This window comes from Diachasmimorpha longicaudata, chromosome 4 (genome assembly GCF_034640455.1).
Source record: "Diachasmimorpha longicaudata isolate KC_UGA_2023 chromosome 4, iyDiaLong2, whole genome shotgun sequence".
NCBI classification, from domain to species: domain Eukaryota; kingdom Metazoa; phylum Arthropoda; class Insecta; order Hymenoptera; family Braconidae; genus Diachasmimorpha; species Diachasmimorpha longicaudata.
In genome coordinates, this window is record NC_087228.1 from 11,402,650 (window position 1) to 11,418,714 (window position 16,065).

A 16,065-nucleotide genomic window follows, 5' to 3' on the forward strand; every position below is an offset into this window, starting at 1 on the left:
TTGAAATTCATACGGATTTATAAAAGATGACAATGCGAAAAAGTTAGGTTGTATATATTCTACATATTAAATGTACAAGTATCTGACTTTGGCTTCACCGATTGAAAATCATTAAATGTTCTATTCATTAGATTCTAAACTAATGATAATGTATTGTATTTTGCGTTGGAAAATGGGAATGATAAATGAATAAGCAACAATGTACGTGAAGGAGATATAAAAATACACAAGTTGAAATTTTAGTAACAACCCTCGCAATCTGAGAACACCTATTATGAGTATGTATACATTTACATAAATAAAATGATGATAGTCATGATGGAAAGATCTTTAGTTTGTTTCATATAAATAATAAATTATTATTGTTTGAAAATGTTAATGATACTTTTTATTGAAAAATTATAAGGGGCAGGGGGGGGGGGAGAAGGAGATAAAGGAGTTAGGTGCATGTGTACAGATTATGTTTCTTATTTCGAAAATTAACTTAGATTGAGAAAACTAATATACTAACGAGTTTTGTGCACAAATGCATCATAGTTAAAACCTTCTGAACATTAATATAATTAATATTATTGGATGATAAATGAAAAACAAGTTTCATTGCGGGCAGTTTGAAATTTTCCAATAAATAATGTATCATTTTATGGGTATACCGTGATAATATGTACATAATTAATCATCTTTTTTTTCATATTCACATTTAAATGTGTGGACCATAGCATTCAAAGTGAAGATATTGTTCGAGCTCATTTATCCTTATATATTTTGTATATAATTGCAAATATAACATATAATGATAGCAGCCACGTAATCCAGAAAGCAATTATGTAATTACTGATTAGTGTTATAAAAAATTGGACGAAGTATGTCCGTTCAGTCTCTGTCCCACCTTCAATTCATTATATTAACGAAAAAATTGAAGAAAAAGAAAATTATTCGTCAATTCTGGCGGCAATCAGAGCTTTGCCCCATAAATTCAAAAACACTCTAACTGACAACATTAACAAGGTAATTAAACATATGAAAAATATTCCTACGAATGGATACTAGGGCAAATATAATTAATAAGTGAAGTAGCTCGATAGGAATTTCATGTTCACCGGATATAAATATTATTAGTAGCACATAAAAACGTACTCTGAAATTTTTCGTAAAATTTCGAACCGTAGAACTTAGTATGTTCATTGTTGAGTGTATCGCTAATTAATTCTTTGTGTATAATACATTTTGAAAATTTCTCAATGAATTAACACAGCATTACTTCTTCGCAAAGTTCATTTGATCAATTAAATGTGAAGTCGCAGAAATTTTGTAACGAACAATATTATAGAAAGAAATTAGCCTGTATCAACAGTGAAAAAGATGTATTGTTATATATCTATCGATGGTAAATAATATCTCTTCATTCTTCCTTATCTTGTGTGCTAGGCAAGAGACGGCGCGAGAGAGAGAGAGGGGGGGTCTCTCTCTCTGGAGAGAGAGAGAGAGAGACCAGGCTCTTCAATTTTATATTGCACAATTCTGAATTTTGGAAAATTACGGAACTTCCACACAAAGTTCAAGAATGTAAGAGTGGAGATAAAGATTATGCGCTCTATCTAGCTTCTTTTTACATCCCATTTTGACGCACATTTTGAGTAATAATTCAGAATTCCTGTTCGTCATAAATAATGAAATTGCAGGAATGTATTTTGGAAAAATATGCCATGTGATAAATCAACTATTTCTATTTCTAAAATATTAGACGATGCTTGTCACGCTCCATTGAAAAGTGAGCTTTGAGTATTTTACATAATATGGGGTTTCTCTGTGTTTAAAATATTTTTGGCAAAATTTCCTTACAAAGATTATTTGTATTGAATTTGTTTTTCAAAATTATATTGTTCAAAGTCTTTTTTCGAGGATTAAATGACGTGGAGTCAATGAAGTCCGGAAGTACCTCACATACACAAATTTCTTCTGCGCTTTTCCTTTCTTAATAATAATATAAATTAATGTTTCGATTATGTAGATAGAGAAAAATAAGAGAAACCAAAAATGTCAAAGAAAAGAAAAATATATGGCATTTGTCTACACTATTTGGCACTATCAAAACCCAATATCAGTCAATGCAAACGTCTAATTGATGGATATTTCAAGAATTATCATGCTCTCGGAGATGAAAACGAAGCATGCGCATAGACTATCGGCGACGGCCGGACTCTAGTGTGTATTACAAGGAAAATATACGATATTTGATAAATATATCTGACCTATTGCATATAAAATTGTTTTTTTCGTCATCTATTAATTTTCATTTTATTTGAACAAATCGATAAGTTTTATTTACTATGCAGCTTATTCTGCATCCTTAGTCAGCGTTAAAATCTTCATCAGTAGAATTCCCTGTACAATTAATTACGTATCCCGTGGCCTCGTACGGTTCAGACAAGTAAGTGTCGATCTAAAAATTTTATACATATGTCTTTAATTAAAAACTCATCTTTCATTCAATGTGACTCGTGTTATGGCGATCAATGAAAATATAAATGACCATGATAAATGTCTGTTTTTTGTTAATTTTCATGACAGATAAATGAGTATATAATTTCACCGCATGCGAAATGTTTTGCCAAATAATAAACTTAGTAAAAGCTCGAAAAATCTGTCTCGTTATGCTAAATTCCTTTTGGCTATATCAATCGGTTTACACGATTGTGTGTCTACCAGGTACATTGTATTAGGGTCATTATCAGCATCATCGCATTATCCAAGAATTTAAAAGTTTTTATAATTTTTTTTTTCCCTTTTGTTTTCAAATTGTCTTTCCCAAATTTCAAAGAATTTTCAACTTAACAAATAATTGGATCCATCCTGCCCAGTAGTGATAATTATTAGAGTTACCAAATGCTAATGAATGGTTAATAGCATTGACGAGGAACACCTTAATTAATATGCTGCTTTGCATAGGCGAATAAAATATTTTTGAATTATTTACACAATTGAATGACCAATGAATTATCGACTTAGCAAGAAAATAGCACTATTAATTAATATTAATTGAGCAACAACCGGGCGGCAGTGCAAATTAGAAATAAAAATAAATCCATGATAAGGCAATCCTCGTCGGTGATTTAAAAGAGCCGAAAAAATTAATATCAAATGAAATAAATACATGATACAGAACGTAGGAGCAGAGTTTAAGATGGTTATTATAACTTAAAGCTAACTACATACTAGATTCCTTGGTATTGAGAGACTCGTTTGTATTGTCAACCCGGATCAGTGTTGACGAATTAATAACGAGACTTCTGCTAAGTGTCGCCACTCGTTCCATTACACATGACGCTGACAACCTAGCTTCGGCATCGTGATCCCAGCATTCTTCCATTGTATCGCAAATTGCAACAAGACCCTGGATTAATATTTTGACAAATTAGGATGAGCTTAGTGTGACAGTTTATCATCATTGGTTAAGGAATAGTACTTGCATTGTGTTTTCGCCAAGTCTCCAGGATCAGTGGACGTTCTTTTTTATGGACCACGCTTTCCTGCATATCTTCCAGGGTAGGGTGTAGCCCTACTTCCTCTTCAAATGGCAATCTATACTCTCCAATTGGTCCCTAAATGTTCAACGAAAAAATTTTTTATCTCCAAGTAACAAAATAAATGAACGTTTTTCATATAGACGAAGAATTTAATGTTCAAATTGCTACAATAAGCTAGAATAAAATCTCTGCACGATAATAATGAAAATTACTTACATCCTGGACAGTACATCTAGACGCCAATTCCCAGAGAACAAGACCACACGCATACATGTCTATCCGTAGAAATGAATCGCGTGTAAAATTTATAGCACCCTCAAGGACTTCCGGAGCCATATACCTTCGTGTTCCAACCTGAAAAGCAGATGTACAAATTTTCATACAATCAAAATGATAAAAAATATAATTGTTAATTATAAACTCGTAGTACTTGTCCGTGAGTATCACCACATGGTTTCCCCGGATGAAAAATGAGTGCTAGACCAAAATCAGCAATACACGCGCTCATATTGGCTTTTAGTAGAACATTTTTGGATTTGAAATCCCTGTGCGCGACCGCTGGTTTGTAACCATCAGCCTTGTTAGCCGGTATTTCTTCATGGAGATGCATCAAGCCCCTAGCCATGGACTCCGATATTCTGCACATTTCTGACCAACTGACAACATTAGCCTTTAAATAATCACACAGTGAACCTTTCTCATGATATGCCGTAATGAGCCAGAACTCGGCCTGCAAATTATCTCCCCTCTTTTCTACTCCAATAAAGTGGAGAATATCCTCGTGGTCCATGTGGGCTAGTTTAAAAATCTCCTGCTCAGTTTGCCACGATTGTTTATCCTGCACTGGAAATACTTTAACAGCGACCACTTCATTCTTTAATTGAGCCTTCCAAACAGCACCAAATCGTCCTCTGGCTTTTATTTCCACCAGTTGTATTGGACGTAAGCCTAAATTTGGCGACGGTTGAGGCAGTGGCAAAGGCTCCAAAGTTGGCACCTCATTAAAATACCCCAGTTTTCTACGCTTGTAGCACCAGTACAACGCTGACAACACTAGTATTAGGACAAGCAGGGGAATTGATACAGAAAGGACCAATGTTAGAATTTGTTGTTCAGTATTGGGAACTGGTTTGAAATCATGTTGCTCCGTTGGTGGCTCTGTAGGTTGCGGATCCCATGTATAATTCTGATTACACATGTTACCCTCGCAACAGCAAAAGAACAATTTTTTCACCCGATCGCCATGACGCTCAACGCATTGATTCTTATCATAACACTCTTGGCTATCTAAAAAGCAGCCCTGAAATTAATAAATGTATTGATCAAAATTTATTAAAAAATGATGGAGACGAAAAATGCCAATTCCATTAAAATAAATAGTACCTTTAATTTTATAGTTGACTTTTTAGTCACATCGTCAATTTGCCACAACACATAGCAGTGATTTCTGCGATCAGGTTCATGTGGTGTACATTCTTCACGCTCAGAGCATCCTGAACACATCGTCTCATTGTAAAACTCACAATAAGTCGATCCCTTGACATCGTGGCCAGAAACTAAGCTCAATAAACCTGAAATTTATTTATTTACTTTACTTTTTCCATATGTTTGAGAAAGTCGTCATCTAGAGAATGAACTATAACAGCGACGGATTGGTTATTTTGTTTTTTCTTCTCGATCTACTCTCGAGGGGAAGCGCAAAGAAAATGGAAAAAAAAAATTTGAAAAAATGAACTACAAACAGATTGATTTTCAAGTAAATGTCGAGTGAACAGCGGAGTTGGTGATTTTACACATAACAATGACGAATCAGAGTATTAATAAACGCGGGAGAGCAGCACTTGATGTTTTTGCCAACAATGGAGATTGGAGGTGCTAATCCAAATGAAATAATACTCCTTTATCAGGACTATGTATTTGACAATTATCATTACCTAATAGTATTAACAGATGATAAGAAGACACTGCATTCCAAATAGTGGCCATTACGTTGTTAATTTATAACATAACATATAACCAATTTTGTGTTTATTAGCCAAGAGATAAAACTGAGAAGGCCAATGCTGTCACTTTTAGCGGCTGCAGCGATAGTGGCGACCCTTCATCCACTTTTATCTGGAAGGAACTCTAATAACCGGTACAGTAGAACTGAATGCCGACAACCAGTCTCCGACGCGTAAAATAAATTCACTCTGGACCAGTGAAGATGAGATTCTTCTGCATCAACAAATGTTTCAATGTGTCAATAAAGTCCAAATGATCATTGCACTTGATCTGTAGACTGTTAGATGCTTGAAGTTTATAAAATTCGTCTCGTACCGATCTGAAAAACCCCAACAATTTGCGAAAATGACAATTATTTATTGGTAAAGAATTGATTTCATGAATTCTTTATGAATTGTTTAAGAATTGAAAGTACTGTAGGCAGTTGGCTGAAGGGAGGGGGGGGGGGGAATAGCCTCGTATAGAGCAATGATTGAACATTGAAGGGGTTACTACTAGTACCTCACTAGTGACAGCGTTGGTCCTGCCAGTTTTTTCCTCGTGTCGATTAACTAATAAGAAAATTGTTTCCGTTCACTTCCCAGCACATGTTTTTCTGTTTTGTCCCACTGCACAGCATGAGCCTTTTGTAATTAGTCCTGTGGAGAATGAAGTTTGGTATTTTGTTCTCCTTGGCACAGGGCAGATATATAACTTTGAAGCCAAAAATAGTGTGTTCGGGGAGATGAAAGTGCACTATTGGCCGACACTTTTTTTTACATTTTATGATTAGTTCTGTTGTTAGAGATGAAAATTCACACTGCAGAATGCATTTTTTTATAGGTATTGTTGTCTAATAATAAGGAGAAGAACACACCAAGCACAAAGCACAACTAGATGGACGCTTTGGGTGGTCAGGCAAGAGGGCGCACTCAACGGCTCAGTTTACAATTCGCTTTCCGCTACTTACCACATAGGGTCCCTATGACTTCCATATTATTACTAGATTTAGCCTCTGGCGTTCAAATATTTTATTCAATAATTGGGAAACTTTTGGGAAAAGGATCAAGCCATTTTTAATATTCTTAAACACCTTTGAAGATGAAAAAACACAGCCTTTTGAAAAGGTCAGTTTCAAAAACTTGTGAGCGAATACAAGTAATAACTTGTAAAATTTATTGACGTGGCTCAAATTTTGTCAATTAGCCGACAAAATTTTGAAAAATTAATTCTTTTGAGTTTTTTTTTCATTCGATTCTAAATCGTTTGTAGAATCCGACTCTGTCATTATTATCGTTTAAGACTGCATATTTCGTTATGAATATAGTAGATTATGGCAAGAGGACCATTGAGGAGGATTGTGAGTCGCGTAAAATTTGCAGCGGCTAATTTCACGCGTTATTTTGATTAATGAATTAAAAAAGAATAATTAACTCTTAAACGTTAAAAACGGGTGTACAATAATAACCTGTTAACGAAGTACAAACGATTCTATAAGTTTTTTTGTTCAAAAATCGTTTTTTTGGGGCTAATAGGATACTGCTGAAGTCGGTAGTTGCTTCATGGTCAACCCTTTGGATCCCTCTTTAGTTATTAAGTAACCTCACAGTTACGCCAGGGCATGGTAGATGGCTCTCGTTGAACAATTTCAACCTTAAAGTGAAATATTCATAAGATTAAAGTGGACATAATAATATTTTCTACTTTTCGATTCACTCAAATAGCAAAAAAAAATTTTCTGTGTGTATATTTTTTTTTTGTGTTTGGTAAACAATTGAGATCAGTTGGACAAGAAGAATATGGAAATATAAAATAATGAAGAAGGAGCAGGCCTATTGATTGATTATCGATTATATCAATGAAACATAGAAAGATTACGTTGCCAATGACAACAAGAACATTTCGCCAATAAACAAACGAAATAATCAGTATCTTACGTTATACGCTCTTGTGTGTTAATTGGAGAGGATAAATCTGATTGAATTAACACTGCTGATGGCTGTTCAGCGACACAACAATTAGATTGCCATTATTGAGGAAATTAGGGATAAAACTTTGACGTAATAAATACATATTGGTAAATTAGAGAATCCTAATTTTATTCGTGATGGCATCGAGAGTTAGTCAGCAGTGCAAAATGTGTACCCGAAGCTTGCAGCCGTATAATATACCGTCACTGACGTCATCGCGGAGGGAACCGTATACATTTGTCAAGAGTCCACGCGCTGTTTTGCATGTCCAGAAAAAATATCGAAATCAAAGGTGAGAATAAATTAAGTGGATATTCCAATGTTTGTTTATTTAGAGATGTATGATAATAGTGGATAAATTCAATATAGTACACACAAATCATTATATATTTTCATACTTGAATGAATTTAAAGTATTGCCCCCTGTTATATATTGCCCTTTAGATAACAAATTTACAACTCAATGTAAGATTAAATTTTAATTTTCAACTCAAGTCGTGGACCCTTGAACATTGCATTGCATGTTAATTTTCAATTCGAGGGGTTAATAGTAATCAATCATTTGAAATTGGATTTTTTTTCTATTTACATCTAGTTTCATTATCTCATCGGTCATTGTACGGAATAAGGAGACATGCGCGTCAGAAGTCGTTTGGTCAGTGGTATTGAATTGACCAGCATAGCCATATAAAATTTGTATACATATTGGTTATGGGTGTGTGTGTGTGTGGGTGTGCATGTAGCTCATATTGAGCCAATTGTGTGAGACATTGTCCAGTGATTCGTTGACCGTACGATAGCCCATCCTGGATATTGGGAGTGCTTCCAGTACTCCGTAGGTAGTGAGACCATCTACAAGAAGATCAAGCTTTTTTTTTTTACTACATCTAAATTTCCTCCATTTTTCTTCTCCTTCAAAATTTGAATTTGGTGTTTAACGCGATATCGATTAGCACTATCAATTGCCAATACCCCGCAAATTGCCAAAAAGGACAATTTGTTGTGAATAATTCTGCGATGTCGAAATTAATCATCATTGTGCGGATTGAATAATTTGCAAGACCTCTCTTTCTCTCTCTCTCGAAAATAGTCCTTGTACATAGATATTACGCCTACATATGTATCGATTTTTTTCCCATTACATGAATTTATTTTCATTTTCTCTTTTCCCAAGAAACTGATAAAAAATAATCATTTGGAGCATATTTACCACGTGTAAGAAAATCGATCATGTATTGATTAGTCACAGTGGGAAGAAGAAAAATTCACGATGCCGGCGGGAATATCTACCCTAGGACCGTTTCACTGCGTTTCCAAGGGCGAACCCGCGCCAGCATTTACCATCATTCACCGGGACAATCATCAGACCACATTGCCAATTCTCCACATTAATCAGATGAATGACGATTACCCGGAAGTCAACGGCAATCGTCCAAGGAATAGCGAGAGAAATGGTTTATCATTAGAAAAACGCATCAGCAGGTCCAGTGATCACATCGCCCTGGCGTCTTTGCAGAACAAACAGGTGAATCCATTGAAAAGGCGAGAACATAGCAAGAGTCACGATAATCTTGGCTTTAGTATGAAAACTAAAATTGACGAGGCCTTCAAATCAACTATGAGTTTGTCTACCGAGAATTTTAACGATATTTTGAACGCAAAATTGCAAAAATTTCAAAATGAAGAGCACCAAGAATCGAATAAAAAAGGAATAAGGAATAAACACCAATTGGGAACTCTGAAAAAGCCATTCATTACAACTGTGAAGAGCGGAGAATTTCTTATGCCACCACCTGAAGTAGCAGCTCTCCTTGGTATTTCACCAAATGGTTCGTGGCCTGCCAATGAGATTGTTGAGCACGGATCCGATAACTTACCGCCGCGCTCTAGGTTCCGGCCGTCAGTGTCTTTAGGGCATCGACCACAAGTGCGTCACACCAAACACAACGCTAGATGTCAAGCTGCTTTGAAAGCGACTGTTGATTTTACAGTTAATCTAGTCAATTCCACAACCCAGGCTAATGAGGAACGGGTTAAGCGTCTCTGTAACACTAGACTCGCAACTGTTAATAATAGTGATAAGTAAGTTTATGAATATATCAGCAAGATGCCTCCCCCACCCACCTCTCCTCCATTATCTCCATGCAGATTTATATACGTAAAAGTAACTTGCAGTGGCTTATAAAAGGCTTCGACTGATGATGAAACGAGTAATATCGAAAAAGTTGCAACCCCCATCATCATCAATCCGGGGTAAAGAAAAATATTGTAATAGACAATAAAGAAGGCTGGAGCCAGATTCACGCAAAGGTTGCGTGAAAAATTTGGCCGCATAATTGGACGGGATTTTAAAACTCAAATGGCACTCGCATTGAATGGAAAGGGCCTATTTATCAAGAATGTGCAATAATAATCACGAGTGTAATATGTATTATATGAATGGGGCATATTGGGAATTTCATTCGATGAATTGCGTGATAGTAGAACCTTGTCGATGCCTGTATTCAAAGGATAAGATATTCATTGCGTTCAATATAGATTAGAATGACAGTAAAAATGGTGAAATATACTCTAGCATATAGCACTGATTTATTCCCCTTCACACACCACAACGACCTCGACGTTTGTTGAATCGTAAGGGGAAATTACCCATCATAGGGTTGAATTCATAAAGATAATTTTTCCGTTGCAGTGATCATCACCAACTTCCTTTCGGTAATATCATGTTTGATCGACGGGTCGTACGTGGCTGTGCCTTGGCGGCGTCCATGCTTGTAAGTTTATAGTTACCATTAACATAACCCAATGCCATCTAATGTCTATTTTCAATAAGACATTGATTTTTAACAGGAAGGCGAACAGTTACCTTGTAAAAAAAAACTAATGTCCAAAAAACGAACCCAGCAGCACGCTTCCAGATCGATGATGCTGCGAATTAGATCACCACCACCTATTCCTGGCCGGAAGCATGAACCTGTTCAAACGGAAGTGTATCTCGAAGAGGTGGCTGCTTTTTAATGTTTTTCCACATTTTATTCATATTTTCCAAAGGATGAAAAAGTCATTTTTGTTGGACATTTCAGCTGTCTGATAAGCCGGACGAATCGGAGATTGGTACGCAGACAGATTATATTCTGGAGAGACCAGCAACCCCTTCATATGTCCCTGGAAAAACTGGATTAGATGCCGAGACCCAGATCTCGCCGGGCGATGTAAGAAACTCTTCTAAATTTATGTTGTTACCTATTTAATTTTGAGAATTACTATAAGCTAAATAGTTCTCTATTTGCATTAATAATAATAATAATAACAATAATAATAATATTTCAGCTTTTTGACTACGATAGCGAAGTGCAACCGATTCTCGAAATTCTAGTTGGTAAAACAATAGAACAGGCATTGATTGAAGTTCTTGAGGAAGAGGAGCAAACAGCCCTTCGAGAACAGCAGAGGAGATTCCAGGAGCTGAGAGTGGCCGAGAAAGTGGAACAGCAGAGGTTGGAAGAAGAAGAGCGCAGACTGCGAGAGGAGAAAGTAATAGATTGTAGTGCTTTTAAAAGAGAACCATAAAAAGAAAAAACAAAAATCCATAATGTTTTTTCCTGTTCTTGTTAATGATTTGCCGCTATAATCTATGGAAAAAATGACATTAACAATATATTCTACTATTTTCAGAATCGAAGATTAAAACAACACAAGAAAGCCGTGAACGATCAACAAGAAACTGAAGAAAGAGTAGCTGCAGCTGTTTTATTAACGGGATACATTGCAGAATTGCTTCCAGGAGTTTTAGAGGATTTGAAAATGTCTGGATTTTTGTTGGACGAAATAAGGAGTGACGTAGAGGAGGGCTTCGTGCCGTGGCTGATGAGTGAAGTCAAGAAGGAAATGGGCACTGTGATGGAAAGCCGTGAAATATTGGCCGGTAAATTTATAAATCTATTTATTTCATAAACAAGCAGTGAAAATACTAAGTTCTTACCTCGAAAAATTTCAACTAGACTCTGAGCTCGCTTTACACAACACGGTTTTCTTTGTAATCGGTCCCAGAAAACTTTGCCTATGTTACCGATAAATTAATAGAATAGAATAATTAATAGATAACTGTTCAGACGACCCAACTTGCCCCATTACTGTCTAGAAAATTCCGAGCGGGAATACAATTTTCCATTAGTCGAAATTTATACATCGACTGCATTATAAGCAAATTATTGGATAATTGTAGGCTAAGTACTTTCTAAAGCTGCTAATTCCCTTATTGTGCACAACTCAAGCACGATGGCGGTAATTAACCTAAACAAAATTTCACATCAATGACTGTCCGCGTAGTGATGCCTCATTATCTTCTTCACATTTAGATAATTTGGTTATGGTTCGGTAAACATTTTGCATTCATCGCCATTTATATTATACCGTCGTAAATAATCATATGAGTGAAAAACTTCAGATACCGGTTGTCTTTTCTAATCAATAGCAGCAATATATTAAAACTAAAAGTGATTTTGCATACTCTTTCAGAGATCATCAGGGAAATTCTTGAGACTCGAGCCACTATCTACCAGAAGCTTGGTGAAGGGTATGAATCATCGAGAAAATTAACAGCAGCGCGTTATGATTCTCATAGTGAGATAGAAGAAAGTGTTGGCTATAAAAACGTTGATTTTGAGCATTATCAGTCGCCAACAATTTAACGCTATTTAATGGGTTGTTCATTAATTCCTTTAGAACCAACTATTCTGAACTTCCATGGGTACCTATTCCTCTGCTGGCCAGAAGCCTACTCCTATACCAGTATACACAGCTGCCGCAATATAAATCCATTTCTGTCTTCACCCTCCATGTCTCCCGACGCCACCTTCCATATTCCCCTCTCGCATTACCAACACCGGGATAATTCCACAAGGGTTTCTCCGTCTGCAGCGTAAATACTCTAGGCATGGGACTTGTAATATCACTCACTATCACAAATCCATCATCATTTTCTCCTTGCAATTCTGTATTTTCATAAAACAAAAAATGTTACAATCCCATTGCAAATGTAAAATGTAGAACATTTCAACACAAAAATATCTAATATTTTCCTTCATTAGTAAAGAGAATTGCAATTTGTTTTAGTTGAAAAATCTAAATGCAAATATTTAAGAAAATCTAATCGCTAAATTGATTTTTGTTTTTTTCTCTTTTTTCAATTATGGTCAGTTATAAGAGACTAAATAAAGACATGACCAAAAATATTGTACGTTGTAAGCTTTTTGGTCGGATTGATTTCATAAAAGTGCCCCGCTCGACACCAACAAGGTAGGGGAAATTTTATAAGAAAAAAAAAAAAAAAAAAATTAAATAAAATAAAATTTGGGGTAATTTTAGAGGAAATAAAAATATTGATACACCTGACAATAATGGGGGGTTTATTTCTGCTGCTTTAAAAGAAGTCTAGACAAAATGACACCGGATAATAGATAAAATGAATATACCTGCGTTAGAAGAAGGGACGTGGCACAATACACTTTTGAAGATTATACCAACGATCGGGTTGGTATGCACATTTTAGTTACAGCTTACAACCAGAGTTCATACGTAAGGCCCTCATTGAGTTTTACTGCTAGGATAAGGGATAGACAGATTTCCTAGATTCGGCGTCACGATGTCGCATTAACAGAGTCTCATTAGCAAAGGTTTCGAGGAGGCTCTTAGCCTCCCGCCATGATCTTAATGCACTGGTGATCAATCTTTTTCGACATTAGCGTTGTAATAACCAAACTGTTAAGTCTCATGAAAAAACTGATGGCGCCGCTGACGCATTGAAAATTAAGTCATAAGAACATTCCAAATTTTGCTATGTAATAGTATATTTCCAGACAAGTGCGACGGGGTGGTAACGAGTGTGAAGTAGGTGGCCAATCATACGAGTTAAAAGACCCTGTCGCACCTGTATCCAAACTATACGTGTTGTTAGTGATGTTACGTTCAGGGAGTGGCGAACTGTGTCATTTTTCCTTTACAAGTAAACGAAAAGGCACTTTTCAACACGTGCTGAACGTAGCAGCAGTGATAAAAATAATAATTAAATGGATAATCGCATTTTCAGGGCTTTCTATCCTTATTATCTTTTAAATATTTTTTTTTCTTTGAAAATACAGCCGCCAAAAATTGTGAAACTTCATCAAGTTTTTGTAAAGAAAATCACAAAAAAAAAGTTGAAACAACTTCACACACCATCTAATGAACTCATAGTTTTGAAATGGGGCTTATTAAATGGAATGGATGATTTTCAACTAAAATTAATCCATTTGAGATGAAAGTGTCGTTTTATTTGAAATTATTACTAGGAATAACATATGTATAAACTACAAACCAACCTAACGCGTTGAGTATTAGATAAATCATATAATAGGATGAGGTTTTACAGTAAATTGAAGTTGGCGAGGCACTTTTAAAAAGCCACCTACCCTACATCTAATTCTTTCCCCTCTTCCACCTTACACAAGGGCATATTGTATTGGATTAAATTAAGCAGTCGTGAACCCCAATTTTGTGTATACGCAAAACTTGTACGCTCAGTGAATCGTGCTTTATATAGGGCACCCCTTATTTCCCTTTGAACAAAAATAACTCGGGGGAATCGTTCTCTTCAACCCATATTGAGGTATTAGGGTTTTTTCTATTAATTTGTTATGGGACCCGTATCACCTGGGTTACACATTATTCTCCATTTTTAAATGGCAAATACTTGTTTTTTACACTTCACCGGTTATTGATTTAAATACAAAATTGTATGGAAAGTTTTATAGTGCAAACTAGTCCCATAGATTTTCCACATTTGTAAGGAATATGAAAAAAATATATTTGACATATTGATTTTGAATGTAAAAAGTACATGAAACTGGCCAAAATTATATTAATGTTTAAGGATAAACAAATCTAAACGTATCTACTCATTAAATATGGGCTTGAAAAAAAATTTCCCAATGCAGTTCAGTTGGGAGGTTTGATAACTAAAAATATTTAAATCTACAGTATAGCTCATGGAATAGAGAAAGCTACTTTACAATATGAGCAATTGCGATCAGTACACTTGGTATTTAAGGGGTAAATATTGCTGCTATTATTGATATGGTATATTTATTAATGGGCTTGTAGGGGCCACTTACCACGTGTCATATTACAAACTCTTCAAACATATGTACAATGCACTTTATGTCACGTGACTATTGTTATTTGATATGCACTGTTTTACTAAGTGTAATAGAATAGAAAAGTAGTCGAAATCATGGAACTCGTTGTTTGCTCACTGATTCCACAATCGATAGAAAATTATTGATTGCTTGATTTAGGCAAAGAATATGCACCCTTTTGGAAAAATTCCATGACGTTTTGATTTATCATATTTTTATATATCATAATAATAATGTTACTATTACTTTTCGTGAAGACAAGACTTTGGGTAAAAGTTTTTGAAGTATAAATTTATAATGTATGACTATAGTGAATGCTGAATCACATATAATAGGCTACTCCTAGCAGACCAATACTTTTGACACTTGCCCAACCGAATCGAATTTTCTTTATAGTCGATACAATGTCCTTCCACAAAATACCATTATTAGTCAGTATACGCCTTCTTTCATATAGGTAGAGGGTAAATTGAACAATGAGATTCGTCCTGGTATCGTCGGCGTAGGAGTCATCACATTGCAAGCATATGCTCCATTATATTGTTATTAATATTTCTTCCTTATATATATATATATATATTGTTGGATTTTTCATAAAATAAATAAAGAATAAAAGTCAATCTTATTCTCTTCTGAGTGTTGAAAGACATTTTTATGGGTTCGAATTCTGAGAAGTGTGGCTTATGATATTTAGGCTTGATTTTTTAATATATAGACAAAGTGGAATGAATAGGACTCTTTGGGAGCATGTGACTGGAAGGTCCAGGGTGTTGTTTCCCTTTGTAGACCTAGTTAGTTCGTCTAAGGAATCGGTATAGACATGTCTTCCGAGCATAATTATTTGACTTGAATCATAAAGAATAAAATAGTTTAAATTACTTATTGAATTATTATATCTTATAACCCATTTCCAGGATATATATTTAAAAAAATTTATTTCTTAAATATTCTTCAATTCTGTTGTAATATAGCCATTCAAGGAAAATCATTAAATAACAAAATATTTGAATAAAATGAGAAGCTACAACTCTAGGTCCCCCGTCAGAAAAACGATAATACGTAGATGATAATCGTGATATTAATATCGCATTGGGAAGGGCACACATGCGTGCAACTCGTGCCACCCAAGCTTTGAATTGGTCACGGAGGAACACTTGTTCGGTACCCTGTGGTCCCGTGGTTTACTACGCTCTCTGAATACATCCTGATTTTTGCTTGATGCGGTGGCACCCGGATGGGGAGAAATGAAATGAGGGGATGAACTTACAAACTAACGTCCTCCTGACATTTTTATTTTAAATTATTCGAGTTATAGATTGAAAATAGTCCACAACTACACTGCCGCCCTTACATTTAAATGAAATGAAAGAAAAATATTTTTCGGTCTTAAATATATAAAAATAATTAAAC

At 35.3% G+C, this 16,065-nt stretch overlaps 2 protein-coding genes across 2 annotated transcripts; one reads left to right on the forward strand and one right to left on the reverse strand.

The window, feature by feature from the left end:
• Nucleotides 1-537: 537 nt before the first annotated feature.
• On the reverse strand, nucleotides 538-6,439 carry LOC135161116 (activin receptor type-2A). Its single transcript, XM_064118408.1, has 8 exons — nucleotides 6,033-6,439; nucleotides 5,462-5,850; nucleotides 4,911-5,098; nucleotides 3,958-4,827; nucleotides 3,744-3,881; nucleotides 3,471-3,602; nucleotides 3,217-3,394; nucleotides 538-2,443 (listed from the first exon to the last, which is right to left on the reverse strand). Exons 2-8 carry the CDS (start codon nucleotides 5,511-5,513, stop codon nucleotides 2,424-2,426), a joined length of 1,578 nt encoding a protein of 525 aa, XP_063974478.1. The 5' UTR covers nucleotides 5,514-5,850; nucleotides 6,033-6,439; the 3' UTR covers nucleotides 538-2,423.
• Nucleotides 6,440-7,834: 1,395 nt separating this feature from the next.
• LOC135161805 (radial spoke head protein 3 homolog) lies at nucleotides 7,835-15,288 on the forward strand. The gene is made up of 7 exons (XM_064119728.1): nucleotides 7,835-9,562; nucleotides 10,173-10,254; nucleotides 10,331-10,483; nucleotides 10,564-10,692; nucleotides 10,811-11,014; nucleotides 11,156-11,405; nucleotides 11,999-15,288. The coding sequence occupies exons 1-7, from the start codon at nucleotides 8,751-8,753 to the stop codon at nucleotides 12,169-12,171; spliced, it is 1,803 nt and encodes a 600-aa protein (XP_063975798.1). The 5' UTR covers nucleotides 7,835-8,750; the 3' UTR covers nucleotides 12,172-15,288.
• The last annotated feature ends 777 nt before the right edge of the window (nucleotides 15,289-16,065 follow it).